Source organism: Rhamphochromis longiceps, linkage group LG7 (assembly GCF_057381845.1).
Source record: "Rhamphochromis longiceps isolate RC_006_pf linkage group LG7, R_longiceps_female_GT1.1, whole genome shotgun sequence".
NCBI classification, from domain to species: domain Eukaryota; kingdom Metazoa; phylum Chordata; class Actinopteri; order Cichliformes; family Cichlidae; genus Rhamphochromis; species Rhamphochromis longiceps.
In genome coordinates, this window is record NC_140563.1 from 55,899,854 (window position 1) to 55,916,285 (window position 16,432).

The 16,432-nt window shown below is 39.9% G+C and overlaps 1 protein-coding gene across 2 annotated transcripts in view; it reads left to right on the plus strand.

The window, feature by feature from the left end:
* arsb (arylsulfatase B) overlaps nucleotides 1–10,091 on the plus strand; it is a 28,132-nt gene extending 18,041 nt beyond the window's left edge. The window contains exons 7-8 of one of the 2 annotated variants that reach the window (XM_085414432.1): nucleotides 7,284–7,397; nucleotides 8,344–10,091. In XM_085414432.1, coding sequence (XP_085270558.1) covers nucleotides 7,284–7,397; nucleotides 8,344–8,609 — 380 coding nt within the window. In that variant the 3' untranslated portion in view covers nucleotides 8,610–10,091. Of the gene's footprint in view, nucleotides 1–1,729; nucleotides 5,192–7,283; nucleotides 7,398–8,343 lie in introns of those variants that run through there. The other variant, XM_085414433.1, reaches the window with a different exon arrangement.
* The last annotated feature ends 6,341 nt before the right edge of the window (nucleotides 10,092–16,432 follow it).

A 16,432-nucleotide genomic window follows, 5' to 3' on the forward strand; every position in this document is an offset into this window, starting at 1 on the left:
AAGGACTGGTGGGATGACCCCACTGGTGGGAAATGACCCCAAGAAGAAAATCTTCAGTGAAGCTAAATTGAATGTATATGATTCATTAAAAAAAAAAAAATAGAAAGTATAAACTGACCATCACTGCTTATTCAGTTCGGTGTCTCCAGGTAGGTGGAGTCTATCCCAGCTGTCATAGCGTGAGGTCAGGGTACACCCTGGACTGGTCGCCAGTCCATCAAAGGGCTAACACATCGTATAATTGTGTCTTTGGGCTGTGGGAGAGAATACCCTGAGACAGGCAAGCCCCGCAGAGAAAGGTCCCAGCTGACCAGTGGATGTGACTATTTTGAGCTTTTAATTATTCAAAACTATTTTGGTAGAGCTAATGAAAAAAGATACAGATCTAGAAATGAGTTTCCAAAGATCCATGTAACTCTTTATAATACAATAATTATGTTAAATTATTTTCTTTTCTGCACAGTGCAGATAATTAAAACATTATGCAGATTAGTTACATTCACTTGCATTTAAAAAAAAAAAAAAAAAAAAAAAAAAAAAAAAAAAATAGTAATTAAGAGAAGTGATGGGCCCTGTGACGAACTGGTGACAGGTCTGGTGCTACCCAACCTCTTGCCCTATAACAGCTAGAGTATAGGTTGCTCGCCAGCGACCCTGAATTGAATAAGCAGTAAAGAACGATGGAGGGCTGACCTGTTATTGCAATAAATGTGACAGGTAATCATGATATGGATTTTAGCTGTTCTTAAGCGGCGCTGCTGTAAATCAGTCTGCTCGTCCTGTGCAGGGTCATGGGTATCTGGAGTGTACTCACATTGGGTCAAAGGTGGACTGCAGGCTGCCTGGCAGATCATCTGTTTATCACACACTGCAGGCAGTTTAGTGTCACGGCTAAGCCTAACCTGCATGCTTGTGTACTGAGGATGAAACTCACACAGGCAAGCTTAAACACTCTTAGTCATAATTCACATGCCAGTGAAGGTTTAAGATGATGAAAACCTCATGCACTGACCACCTCCTCCTCTGTGTGCTTGCAGTGTAGGATATGTTCTCCTTTTCTTACTAACAATGTAATTCTGCTGTGTTTTCTCATTAAGCCTGTATGAAAGGATCATTGTTTGAGCTTAGACCTTAGAATAGAGTCTTATATAACATTTGAATAAAGCAAAAAGAGTGTTTGAAATTGTTAGGTTTGTAAAGAGTGTTTGGAATCTTAGTTAAAATGAGCTGAATCCAGAGAATTTTATCAGATTTTTTTTTCCCCCTCACTGTTTCGTATATAACAGATATTTTGTTTTCTTCTGAGGAATGCTGATAACACGGGGGTGAAACTCTAATCATTCACTGTTGACACTGTAATCAGTCGCCAGGGAGGAAATCTGAGAAAGCTGATGTTAGAGGGCAGGGCGGGTGTTCGCTCTTTAACCTCTGATTGTAGGGAGGTTTTACAGGAAATCTGCTATGGGACTGCTTTTTTGGACTCATCCTTGTCTAAACCACTTAATATTTAGTGGACCAAACCGCTTCCATCTCTGGGGAGGTAGCAGGGCAGTTATCTGGGGCCGTGCTTTCTGACTTTTGGGGCGGATACTACACCTCAGTTACACATTTAAAAATAGTAAAGGTCCAAGGGGACTGAAATGGTAAAAAAAAAAAAAAATCCTGCTTATATAGCACCTTTTTAACCTTGGTGGTTTTTCCAAAATGCTCTAAAGTGTTTCTCCTACAGCATTTTTAAAGCAGCAGAGACCTACAAGATGCCGTCCTGCCATAGGGAGCTACTTTTGGTTTAGTTTCTTGCCCAAGGACACGCAGACGTGTGGAGGAACTGCAACCTGAGCCACCAACCTTGCTATTAGTGGACAGCACACTCTACCAACTGAGCCTTGGTTGCTCTCTGTTTCTTTTTTTTGCAAACTTTTTTTGGGACTGAAAAGCTTCACAGATGTATCAGACAGATATTAATATGTTGATCAAACATATGTGAAACAAACAGTCTTATGTATTAGGGGCTTTTCAAAATATTATCTGGATTTCTTTGAACAGCAGTCCTTTAGAGTTTGTACAAGTCACGCTCCTTCCCGAGTCCATATTCAACAATGAACGTCAGCCTGCTTTAATATGAGATTTTCAGTGTTCGACGTCAATCCGTATTTCAAGTCAGCTAAGCACTGCACAGATCTGGGCTTAATTTCAGGTTTAAGGGCAACTTTTGGTGTTCACTGGTGGGATCATGTTCACTTATCTACATTAGTGACTCTCTAGTGGGTGGGTTGGACCAGGCCTCAATGCTCACCAGTGAGTCCCTGTTTGTTCCGTTCTCTGTCAAGATGATGCAAGTGCGGAAATAATGTTGAGTTACGGGCCCCGGGGAGGCCAATCCATGATGTGTGTGTGTGTGTGTGTGTGTGTGTGCATGTGTATTTCCAGGTATGCTTTTACTGTATTGCCAGTTTATCTGCTATCAATGTCACGCTGAAAAGAAGCCATTGTGAATCAGGTACTTTGGAGATGGTATTGCACAATGGATGAAAATCTGACGGTACTTTTCTTCGTTCGAAAGTCCTTCATTTTTCTTCCTAAAAACCACTGAATGAAATGCAGCCCAAAACCATGAAAGAGCCTCAACCATGTGTTACAGATGAGCATATAAACTCACGGGCCTCTACTGTCGACGTCTACTGACTGAAATTAGAATTCATGATCCCATAAGACCCGTTGGCACTGATTTTCAGTCCACTTCTTGTGTGTTTGGCATCCCCAGTCTTCTCTCTCTGCTTGCCTTCCTTAAGAATGGCTTTTTGACAACCATCTTTCCATAGAGACCATTTCTGATAAGGCTTCAGTGAACAGTAGATGGGTGAATTGATGACAGATGCTTTGCTCTGGTCCTGTGTTAGGTATCTGTTGTTTTTTTTCTTGTTTCTTAAAACTGTGTACAGCAGATGAACAATATCTGAAAGTCATGTCCATAAAGCCTGATTCTTATAATTTTGTCCTACTTGTCTTTTCCTCAAATTGTTTTAAAGGAACACTGCACACCATGGCAGGTTTGGCAGGTTTTTGTCAGTTAATGCCTGTCAAACTGTTTGATCTTTGGCATTTTTCTTAGATTCAACTTAAGTAGTGAAAGCAAACTGTTTTTGTGACAGGCTGACAGTAACACAGTGCTGAAAGAGCCAATTAAAAATTGGTTCTTTGCTAAGTTGTCTGTTGCATGTTCATACAATACTGATTTATTCCTCGAGTTAGATGTCTTTTTCATCCTTGACTGATAGGTCGGTGTTAGGTATGCAGGTTAGGCTTAGACGTGACACTAAACCGCCTGCAGTGTGTTTCTAAAATGGCAGTGTACAGGATTAGACTGAAAATGAGTTAAAAAGCAGACCGTGTCCCAAGAAAACATCTAAGAGTTTGGAGAACTTTTGCTCAAGATAACTATCAAGGACCAAATTAGGTCCTTGGAAGCCAGATATAAAGGATGGCTCAGGACTTTTACAAAGTACAGTATGTTCTGTCTTTAATGATGTGTAGTAGACATCAAAAATGAGGAACAAAACAATATTAGCATCCATCAGCAGTTCTTTAGGGGCAACCGTGGGCTCAGATTAACTGGTTGCTGATGTCTTTGGTGGGCTGTTTATTGCTGAGCAGGGAGTATACTTTGAGTTTATCAGGGCCTCTTGTACTGAACTAGAGTAACAAAAGTTTAAAGTTGCTGATTGTCAAACCAAAACAAGCTTAAAGACACAAAAACAATCATTGAAAAAATGTAATGTGAAAGCTGTAATAGTTGGTTGCACCAAGCTGAGAGGAAGAAAACCAAATACAAATATTGGTAAATGAAGCTTTAACTTAATAAAATCCCTCATTCGCAAACCTGTTTAAACGAATAATTCCAGAAAATCCAAACAGTGATTTATTGTCTGTTTTGAAACAGGCTGTTTGTACAGCTTCAGCCAGTGTTGCTCAAATTACCCTCAAAGTTTACTGGTGGTCATTAACATTTAAATCATTGGCTTGATAAGGAAAGCACTGCTTTACAAGCTTTCAACCTCATGTTTTATGTTTGAAAGTTTATTGTCGGCCACCGCTTTGACACCCACCCTCCCTTCCAGGCTGAAATTCTTCTCTTTTTTTCCCCTTTTTCTTCTTTCCTATTATAACCCAGCCCCTCTTTGAGACCTCCCTCTCCTTTCTCCTTCTCCTCTTCTCTCCTTTTCCTTCTCCTCTTCATGCTTTTTTTTTTTTTTACTCCTTTCAAGTCTCTTTTTCAAAATCTTCTTTGCTGTCGCTTTGTGAGTAAAAGGATTGTGGCTAAATGGGCCACAGAGGGGTCCCTGAACTTCTCACTTGCTGAGAGAACGATTCCTGGACTTCACCCAAGCCTTAAATCACTCCTCAGCTCTCCCTCTAGAAACTTCTCTTGCTCACTCGGGGTCTCTTCCCACTGTTCCTCCCTCCCTCCCTTCCTCCTGTTTGTATGTCATCCTGCTGTGGATCCAGATGAGTGCAGCCTCCTTTGTCCTGCAAAGAATGAATGTAAGAAATGGACATGTGTACACTGCGGGCAATCTGTTGGGGTTTGAGGTCCAGTCCCTTTTAAGAATGGAAGAAGCAGCTCGTGCGCAGCATAATTAATCAAGCCTGTCAATCATTAATCACCTGCTTACATAACTGTGTTCACACCTGAATCTGAACACCCCATTCTTACGCAACCATGTGAGCGATGCTGATCTGAAATGAGCTGAGCAGCTTAGCTCTGCATTTGGAAGTGTTTGAGATACCCACACGTCATTCGCACAACGATCAGCAAAGAATTCATTGTCGAAGCTTTTGTCATGTGGTCGCAAAAAAGCTGAGATTGGAAATGTTTTAATTCCCTCACTCATGTTGCTGCGGCGGGATCGGCTCTATTAAACAAGCCCCGATGGGGAACTTTGGCTTTGTGTGGGTGCGGATTTCTCTTTATGTGAAGAATGTTGAGGACATGCTTGTTTTTGACAACGTTAGGAGGCTGAAATGACTTGCTTGTACTTGACTGTCTAACCAGGACCATATTGTTGGGGTCAACAGCGGTATGAACCTGAGAAGGCCAGATCTCCTGTGTTTGAAGGTGCGGAGATGTGTACTCACTCCTGGGAGACATTTTCCATAAGGGTTAGAAATACACAGTGTTGGGCAAGTTACTTTGAAAGGGTAATTGATTATAGTTACTAGTTACTACTTCAAAAAAAGAGTTACAAGATTCTAAAAGTAATTAATTACTTGAAAAGTAACTATTGCGTTACTTTAAAAAAAAAATGTTTACCCCTCTGGGCTCCAGGGTATAATTGGCTATTTTTGACTACTTTTAATGTGTCCTCTACATTTCACCTTTAAAAACTATTTACTTTGTCTTGTTTGGTATCATTGTTTTCAGCACAACCTCACGTGCCTGAATTTAGTTATGTTTTCATTTTGGCATACTGTATTAACACAATTGATCTAAAATCGGACAAAAAACGTAAAATCAGAGTAGAAAAAGTTGTTTTTTTAATGTAACAATGTCAAGGGTTGACAATTTGTTCAAACACAGTAAGAGAGAAATGAGACACTGGCAGACCGACTCAGAGTTTCAAAGACGTGCGCACGGGTGAGAGTCTCTGAGCAGACTAACACACCGAGCACCGTTTACTCGCTTTATTTATAAGGCAAAATGGGTTACATAATACTTCCTCTTTCAACTGAAGAGGGGAGAGCTCAGGCATTGTCTTAGCTATCTAACTTCTGCACACAAACTGAAAAACAACGACACAGCAGTATTCATGCTTATCTGACATCGCAGACACTGAAGTAAAGAATGCATGTATATGTCCTGTCTTTGTCAAACATCTCACACACTTAAGCAAGGAATACATTGTGTTCTTTTCAACAGTAAGCTTTACCGTGTGAAAATATATAAACACTTGATTATAAGGCATACTTGTTTCTACTTGATTATACTTTAATGATTTAACTAAAATAAAAATTCTCTTAACAAACAACCACAAACATGTTTATTGAATCATATTTCATAACTTTAAATGCAAATATAAATTGTCAATTTTAAAATCATATGCACAAGTTTTGCAAACAAAGTTATTTGCAGCCATTTACCTTTTACCCCCTTTTTTTTTCTCTTTTTTTTTTTAAAATAACCATTTCAAACTATTTACAGAACAATCAGCTGTTCTGCATTCAATAAGATGCCGCACAGATTATTTGTGCCACTACAAAAAAATAATTTCTGTCCACTATAAAGGAGAACATCACAGCCTGATACCTGGAGACAGCAGTCACCTCATTGTTCTGACACACAACACAAAACTATCCACAACACTACACACTCCAAACACGCTAAACGTCACAAATCTCTCTCATTGTTTTGCCCCTTTAGCTCCAGGTGTTGTGCCAAAAAGTGATCGTCTACCAGAAAGTGATTGCCGTCCGCGGGAGCGCGCGCAGCTGTTTAAAGCTGTAGCGCCCGGATTACTTACAGCTACTTCCGTGTAACTGATATAAGGTGCAGTAAGCTGAACACAGCTTCAACCGTCTGTTTGTTGAAAAATAGTAACGCGACCGCATTTTCTTGTTAGTAACCGTAACGGCGTTGAAACGATAGGAATAGTAATTAGTTTAACCCGTTACTGAAAAAAGTAACGCCGTTACTTGTAACGCCGTTATTCCCATCACTGGAAGTTGCAGATATTTCTACACCATCAAAAGGAAGATCAGTTATTTACTTTGGCCCTATGAAACTGATAAAAGTGTGCTCATTGGTAACTGCGACCCTTGTTTCTGTCTTTGTGTCTGCACAACTGCACTAACAGCACATTATTCATTATATTTGGCAAACATGGAGGAATGGTGCTGAGTCGACCACATTACCACCGTATCTGTCAAATTCCTCCAGGCCCAAAGTTCTGTGTGTTTGCAGAAATGTATACATTTAAAAAAACAACTTTTGTTCTCGAACAGGAGGGATTTTCGTGGGGTTTGTTTATTTAAACTGTTCTATTTCACTGCAGATTTTGCAGCACAAGAGTCTGTTATTAGTACATTTATTTTCACACCCTTCACCTGATGCCAACTGTGATTGTCAAGTATGCTGATGCCAGTCCACCTTCTCATTTGGTTTCCGATCCACAGAAGGCGCTTTGTATCCAGGGGTGGACTAATATCATCTTAATCAGCGAACTGTAGTTTTTAAGATGGATGGTTTCCTTGAATCAGCTCTGTCCTCTGTCCTCCTCTGTCTACAGGTCCTGGCAGGCAGCGCGAGTTAACTTTGGCTCAGGTGGCCAACTCCGGCTTCAATGTGTCCATTCACGCAGCCATTCGATCTTCAAAGTGGAAGCTACTGACTGGGTACCCAGGTCAGTATCTTCTGTCACTTCTAATGTCATATTTAGTCTAAGTGGGACGTAGAATATGAAACACAGTAATGCACAGGAAGACATTCATTTCTTATCTTTATTTTTTTTAAAAAGAAAAAAGAACTTAATACAATCAAACACTCCATCCCAAGTAAAAGTCCAACGTCATAAAGTAGCAATACATGAAGTAAAGTTTGGTAGTAGCAAATATTTGAATATATCTTATGTAAAATGGTAAAGTTGTTGTTGTCAGAGCTGACAGCATGTCCTCATTGTGCAGGAGGAAAATAGTTCTCTCTTCCTTCATTTTTGAGACCCAGAGACCATCTTTTATCTTCAGTCTGTGGTCTGGTCAATGAGCCAAAGTGCCATTAGCCGTGGCCCTGCCCACTGGGTACCACTTGGCCCATTGCATTGTGATCACACTGTGGAAAATGTATATTTATATGGGGGGGGGGGGTAAAAATGTATTCTGGGTCTTGGAGGATTTATTTATTTAGTTAGTTTTTAAATTATTGTTCTAATACCAATACTAAGTGATCGATCTAACCAGTAAGAAGCAAGTTGCCTTATGGCTCAGTCACACTAGAGTAAAAAGATGGCAGCCTTGTTGCCACTAGGAAAAGCAGTGGTTGCCTGGTCATTTTTATTTATTTAAATTATTATTCTTTTTTTTTTTTTTTTTTTTCTGTCTGATCTTAAGTGGACCGGACCAGTGAAACTCCCCTTTCTGTCAGTAAAGAAGTTTAACTACACATTTAATCCCTGAGATATTCTAATATAAGAAAAGTGCAATTTTAGCAGTACGTCTCAGTTTTTGCACATGATAAAATTCATCTATAATAAGTAGGGCAGGAAAAAAGAACAAACAAGCTGAACAGAAAATGCAGATGGGGTTTTCTTCCCTTCTTAACAATACTGCTAATGTCCTTTTTGTTATCCCCAGGATGTGACGTTTGGTTCCCCCGACCTGACGGCAACACCTCCGACTCAAGCTCCTCTGAGGTAGATCAGCTGAAGCCTGTCATGCTGTTTAACATTGAAAAGGATCCAGAAGAGAAAAATGAGGTGTCTGCTCAGTTCCCCAAGGTAGTCGAGCATCTCCTCTGTAGACTAGAGCACCACCAAAAAAGTGCTCAGCCCATAAACTTTCCTGACGATGACCCTAGATGTGACCCAGGCCCCACTGGAGCCTGGGGGCCCTGGGCTTAGGCGGATATTACCGATATTGTAGTGTTTTGTTTACTGTGAATTACAACAGTAGGAATTTTCCTTTGTGGGGAAAGGTGAAGTTTTACAACAATTTTTGTTTGTTTTTAAAAGAGAACAGCCAATACCAAAGAATTCAGAAAGTCATTAACAGCAGCACCTTTACTCTGCCTTACATAAATCTGGTTACAGCGGATTAGTTTAAATGAATCAACACCGCTAATTGTCCCATAAAAGCAAAGGCTGAGGAGGGTGGATGGCAGCAATCTTTCACTCCAGACACTTTAATTCATTTGGAAGCCTAATGTTTAGCCCCAACCATCCTTGCTGGAAAACTCAAAAACCAGTTTTATTTGTTATCTATCATCCACCTGGGCCTTACTCAGAGATTCTTATCTGCTCTCTCAGACGTTTTATCTTAGGCTGTATCAGGTTAGGGCTGGATCAAGTGACCCTGAATACTCTCTTAGTTACTCTGCAACAGGTCTAGGCTGCTGGGGGCCCCTGATGGACTGAGTGTTTCTTTTTCACTCACCGTGTGTTTATAAATCACTAGTTATTATTAATCTCTGTCTATCTTCACCAGTGAATCTTCGTCAGATCACGACCGGTTGAGGTATATAAGTGCATAGTGTTGTCTCTGAGGGGAGCTACACTATACATTTGCATGTCTAGAATCTGAGCAGGAGAAACTAATTTCTTTCATATACGCATCCTCTTTGACCTTTGACCCCTAGGTGTTTGACCTTCCACTGAAAGCAGCATGCAGACTAGAGCAGGAAATGCTTCCTGCTGAGAGCAGGCGGCCGCTGTCCGAATGTGGGCCGCGACCCTTAACCTGCCCTGCATGTTGATTGACAGCTGAGCACAACAAACAACAATACTGCTGCTACAGAAAAACAGAGCCGTAGACCTATTTGTCATTAAGGAGTCAATGATGCTCGTGTTTTGTTTGTCACATTTCCCAGACTTGTCACTATAGAAACCAAAGCTGCAATGCTGTTTGCTCTCAGCTCCTTGCTCCATGTGACGTTTAACATATATCTTGCACTGTTACCCACTCAAATCTGTCCTTTAAATGTGAAGGATATGCCAATACGTTTATGCAAAGTTGTGAGGGTTTGAACTCGTGTTTCAGTTTAAATGGTTTGTTTTGAAATGTTCTTTTGTTACGCTAAAAGCAAATCAGTGGATTGATTTTTGTTTTGTAATTTAACATAAGGAAATGGATACCTTGGCTTCCTTAATTTATAATTATTAATATTTGTTCCATAAATACCAGCACCACAAAAAGTCTGTATGAAGTATATTATCTTTATTAACATGTTTCCAAATCCTGGTCGGTGTGCCTAAATATGTGACATCACTTTTTTGTAAGTAAAAAGTACTTGGAATAAAAGAGTATAGTGTTTTGAGATTAATCTTTTACTGTGTTGCACAGTATAAAGCTGATTGAGAGTAAAGTATATTTTAAAACACTGTAAATCTCTTTTCTATCTGTTTTAATACACTCAGTTTACTTCAATATCATCTCTTTAAAGCACAAAACTGATCATAATTCAAAAGTGTTACATTGACTTTCTCAGCGTCTTCACTTGTCTGTGGTCCAAAGTAAGTCCTACTTAGTTAAACTGAATTTTGATGCTTAATTGATGAGTGGCCTTTGAGATTTTTTTAGGGCAAATTTCACTAAATTATTTATTAAATAACAGTCAGCCCAGATGGCATGCCCATGTCCACTGCCAATTTCTTACTTAAATTTTTAAAACCTACTCTACATTTTTGTTTTCTAAGCTATTTATTTGGTGTCTAAGTCTGTCATGGTACCACATGCTAAAGTAAAATGGCATTTGTGGCAGTTAAATGGAGTTCAAACTGGGATTTTGGTAACAGCAAATACCATAGTACCACATGATTATTTTATGTTTCTGAGAAAGTGCTTCTTACTTTGCTGAGGCTGTAAATTTGTCACTTTGTCAGTTTACTCTACAATCAAAACTCTGCGTTTCAGTATGATGGGATAGTCTATTTAATTAGACGTTACTAGTGTTTGCAATTCATGTAAAACCAGGGCCTGTAAGTTTCTCAGCTCGACTGCAGACCACTTTTGCACTTCTCATGCCCCGTTTGTGGTGAAGTGCCCCTCCTGACAGGCTGCTCAGTCTTCCCCTACGTGTCATTATGATCAGGGTGCCCCTGCGGTGTCACAGCTCGTCTCCTCCTCATAGTTTTCAAAGTGGTTTTGGTGTGTCTTTCGCACTTAATTCTGCACTTTGACTCAACACCGTGAGTGTCGAGCACAGTCTTCAGCTCTGATGTGCCTCCGCTGTATCAACACTGCGATTCGCTGACTCTGATGTCACCCCACGTTGTTGTTTTTTCAGCTGCAATGACAAAGCTATGTGTGGCTCCAGAGAGATGCCCCTGAAAGATATGACAGGGTAAAGATATGATATCCCAGTGTTGGGCTCAGATGTTTTTCCAGTGAGCACATGTGGGATGCATACAAAAAAGCAGGCTGCCACCCTTGATTCCTTTCTGGTATGTTCACAAGATGAGACTGAAGGTCTCACAGTCAAGTGGGACGAGAATTCCAAACAAGATTGTCTGTCTGTGCCGCCAGCCTGTGAAAACAGATTAAAATCATACTGACCAGTGCAGTCAGGAATGTGTTGAACCTTGAGCCTCGAAGAGGGGAAACCCAACGGCTTATCGCACCTAATTAAAAACGGCTATGTAGATATTTTGTACCGTATGTTGTTGAGGGTCGCAAAGGTGTTTGTGTGGGATATCGATGAAATTTTAAAAACTTTACATAAATAAAATGATCACATTACATCAGCAAACAGTGGACTTTGAAAAACATCACACTTAATGTAATTTATATACACATTAACAGCTCTGTTGGGCTTTACCTAGCATTAGCACTGGGGTGCTCTCAGCTAAATGCTAACACATTGCTTTAACAAGCTAACATTTGCTCATTAGCTTCCTGCCAATGAACTTTTGGGACCACAGTCTTGTTTTTATTTTTATTTTTTAAAGCTATCGGTTTACTTTTATTATGTGGCTTAAGATGGTTTTGTATTGTTCTGGTTTTATTGTATCTTTTCCTACCTCGGTCAACGAAATTTACTGACATTCAAAGAAAAACTTGCGCATTAACCCTCTGTAGGACCTACAGCCATTTTTCATCCACAGCGTTTTTTAATATTAGGCCATTTTCACTGTGTTGAATAGAATATAGCCAAACCTTCCAACCCTTTTTTTTTTCTTTTTTCTTTAGAATTGCCGTCTCCGTTTATTAGATTAGCTTAAAGTGGCTAAGCTACAAACCGCCATCCACATGAGGTCCTAGAGCCATAAATCGCCCCATTGAAACCCATTATAAACGCTATTTTTCACTGCAGGATTTATACCGTTAACATCTGGGTGATGGCTTAGGTTTCGTTTTTGTTTTGAAGAAGAGGCCTTAGAATTGTAATTTTTTTTATTTGTCCACCGGGTGGCGCCCTTGCTCCACATTTGACCCGGGGCTGGAAAACAGCGGGCTGCTTAGACAGACCTGCGGGGAATGAAGCCTCATTTCCGGCGTGCAGCAGCGGCTTCGCCCGCTGATCGGGCGGGACCATTTTTTGGTCCCTAGGACCGTTAGAGGGTGGTTTTGTTTTTTTTTTTGTTTTTTTTTTTTTAAGTCAACAGGAAATGACGTATTTGTTGTCACGTGGTATCGTACGTGTGTGCTGGAAAAAGGAGTCCCCGGTGATCGTGCCCCGGTCATCGTCGCGACGTACCCCGGGAAGATGCACTTATTTCGGCCTAGAGGAGGAGCATTTGCCGCCTGGAGACCATTTTCTGGTCCTGAAAAAAAAAATAAATAAAAGGCGATCGAAATGAATGTTGGTGCCAATCTTTAGTCCATCCAAAGGCCTAATTAAAAGTACAATAAAATATAACTTTCAAATGTATTTTATGGAAAATATTTAATTTTTTCATTTTTTTCGCCAAAAACGGCCGTGCGCTCATGTGACAAAACCGGGATATAGAGGGTTAAAATCCGCGAAATGTAATTAAAACTTGACATGAATATTTCAAGGAGAAGTAGGTCTAAAAGATTGGCTAATTTAAAGTGGAAAAAAATATTAATGTATAATCTTTTTATAGCACTTTTTATGGCGTGGTCGATTTTTGGCTCTAGGACCTCATAAGGGGTACTTACCAAGGGTTAAAAGGACGCGATCTGTGAGAGATGCATCAGGTCACTGGGAGTGGTTTGACTGGAAAAAAGGGAGTGCTTATTCCAGATAAGTCTTAGGAGAGATTACAAAGAGATGTTCCAAGGTTTTGGGTTTTTTTGTTTTTTTGTTTTCAATACAACAGGGGTTGGTTATTTTGCAATGCCAAGGATGATACTCACAGGGGGACTGCTGGGGTCGTACGAGGGTGAACAGCCAGGTGAGTTGCTGAGGTGAGTATTTCAGAAGGAACTGGTCAGCTCGAGACAGGTAAGTAGTCCTGGTAAGAGAACTGCTCTTTAGCCACACAGGGAATACCGGGAAGCTACAACATCAGTTTGCAGGAACGCAGTTGCACAATAAATCTCAGAGACAGGCAGAGAAGCTGAGTGCTGGAGGTGGTCCTTGCATACTGGCTGCTGATGAGGCTGATTGGGTTGACAAGACTCCAACACAACCTCGGCCGAAGCACCAGAACAAAAGCAAACCAGTGCGGGACTTTCTGAATTGTTTGAAAGCACTTCATAAATAAACTTTATTACTTGCAGTACTGTGCAGTATTTCATTGGTTCAAATGGTGGCCTTTACTGCTAGAGGAGCCAAAACTTTATCAGAAACTTTCATGCAATTTGTGATATGCTAATTATTGTTTATTTTCTGTTGGATGTTGTTCAGATTGGATCTATGTATCTACTTTAAAAAAAAAACATGCACAATATATTCTGTAAGTCCAAGCTTTGTAGTTATAAAAGTAAATACCCAGGTACAGTTCAAATATGGGCTTATAATGAATTATAACACAGATTATGAGAATGATCCTGTTTTTAAAAGCTTAAGCTCAGCTCTCGGCTTTAAGATTTAGCAATACACTATGTGCCATTACAAAATCAATGCCATTCACTAAGTTTACTTTTTTTTTTTTTTTCTTTCTTCCTGCATTGTCACACAGCTTAGTTTACCTTGTATTTATTTTGCAAATATGCCAGAAACATTTGTACATTTTCCCACCTTTTTCCCTATGTCCTCTCTGGAATTAGCACTTGTCGCAGTGTATGCTAAGGAAGAACACAGTAATTTGTGGGCTGCTATTTATAGAAAAAACAAAGCCTCTAAATGTAACTTCTTAATTGCTGCTTCTCATACAAGATTTTGCACTGAACAGACTGGAGACCACGTTGAGTGCGGTGCATTTTTGCACAAACTTGTAATTCACTTGTTTTGCCTCTGTTTAGCACTTTAGGCTACCCTTTCCTCTACATGGTGTTAACAACAGAACCATTCTACGATGTAAATCCTTTCTGTAATTATTCATTATTTATCTCAAGTTCTAAACTTGTGCGTTCATTGATGAAGAGTTGGATTCCTGGTACAAAGTCACTCAGATCTTAGAGAAGCTAACCTTGTAGATCAAACTAGATAAATTAAATTTACAGATTATAAGTTAAACTATTTCTACAGTGAATTTTTGCACTTTCAGTCTGGCTTTCAAACCAAAGGTCAGTCAGAGTAGCAGTGATCCCAAGAACTGAAAGGATAACATCAGGGCTGCTATCATTGTCAATAACTGCAGTTGTTTAGCCAGAAACTCCATGACCGAGTCATGGGACTTCCCTTGTGTTTCCATTTTATTCCAGTTTCATTTGACTGACCAAGAAGCACAAATAGGTGGGGCACTGAAGTCCTGGCAGCAGTTGCTCCCCTCCTAGTCACAACACTCTCAAAATAGTGCATTCACACTTGTTCACTGTTGTGCAAAGTGCACACAAACATACAAAACTGTTTGAAACTATTGTTCTTCAAATGAACTGACTGAGCAATCTTACACTAACTCAACATATAATTCTATTGACAATGAAAAGAATATAAGACTGGAGATGCGAGATGGTCCATTCACATGTCTGAAAATATTGCAAGTATGGCTCTCTGCTGTGTAGCCTTCAGACTGTTGGACCTTCAGTATGTGACCCTTCTGTATTGATTGATGTGTCTAAGACTCAGCTGTTAGCCTCCCAGTCAAGGTTGAGCCTCAGATTTAGAGAGAATGTGACGGGTAGCCACAGTAATACTGTGTGAATGACTTGTCGATACAAAGTGAGTGTAATAAACGGACATTTTAATTGGGAAACAGTTCACCTTTTAGAAACATAGAAATTTCACATTTATTAACCTTAACTGAGTTTTTACTTGTTTGACTTTTGCTTTTATGTTACAAGTAAAGGTCAATGGAGTTACTCAGAAAATATGGATAGAAACCATATAAACTCTGTAGCTGTAATAGTGTCCTATTTGTCTTACATAGTAAGTCATGGGAGGTCAGCTTTGGTGTTTGTTAATTTTTTTATTAAATCCTCATGGAGGAGCAACTTGCAGTAACTGAATATGCCCTTGTTCACTTTTGACTAAAGAATATCACCCACCTGCTATATCCTTAATAGGTGTTGAGTCCTTTGTTATTGGCTATTTATTGTGTCACATACAAAGCAATCCCATTCTAAAAAAAATACCCTGCTTTCCACCTTTTGATTTTAATAGGGACCATAATTTACACAATGAAGATGGTGTTGTTATGAGACTTGCAATTAGAACCATAGACTCATCTGGAAAGTGTTTCATCATAAATCCAGTGAGCTGAAGGCTTGTTTTCTCTAAAGCTTTGATTAAACTCTGTTGGGGACACAGGCATGGACAGCTTGAAAAAATTACAGCCAAGAAGCGATTGCTGCTATGCTTCTAAAAAGTCCACTGCCTGGAGCTGTTGCACAGTTGGTACATTGTAATGTAACATCTCCACAGACGAGTCTCACAGTTTTAAAAAGATTGGCAGGTAAGTCCACATGGACCCACGCTCACTGTCTGATGAGGACACTATGTCGCTGATTCCTACAGACTCACAAACACGGAAAGTATAACTGTAGACTTAGACTACTGCTGTGAATCTTTGTAGAGCCTACAGTGTAACGCACGTAGTGGCCGATGCCATCGCCAGCATTCATGCTTGTGCATGATTTCCGTTACATCCGGGGGGTTTTTTTTTTTTTTTTTTGTTTTTTCTGCGGTGCTAGAAACAAATTCCTGGGACTTTGTCCCTCCTGGATCCCCACTGTTTGTTGTGATCAGTTTTTCTTTTCATACATTCCTTCCTGTCCATTCCAATAGTTTCCGAAATCTCCCTCCAGGAATTTTTTGACATATGTGAGTCTTTATATTGAGGTTATAATTATGAGCTGTTATGACATAACTAAGGCATAGGTGTAACACAAAGGGGTAAATCTCCTTTCAGACTCCATGAGTCTCCTCCTATTGGTTATTCAAGAGAATGCAGCTTTAAGGTATTCCCATATTAGCTACGTTTTTCATATACAGTTGAGGGAAGTAACTAGATGCAAAAACCTTTATGGAATAACAGATCCAAATTAAAAGAAAATATCCCAAACAGATTATCATCCTTAGAATTTAACAAACTATCATGCACATTAGTGGGGGATTAATTACAATCCCCCCCCCCCACACACACACACAAAGCCCGTTCAGCTATCTTAGTGAGCACCTTCACTGAAATAATGGTTTCCCTAGCCCCTCACCCTAACCATT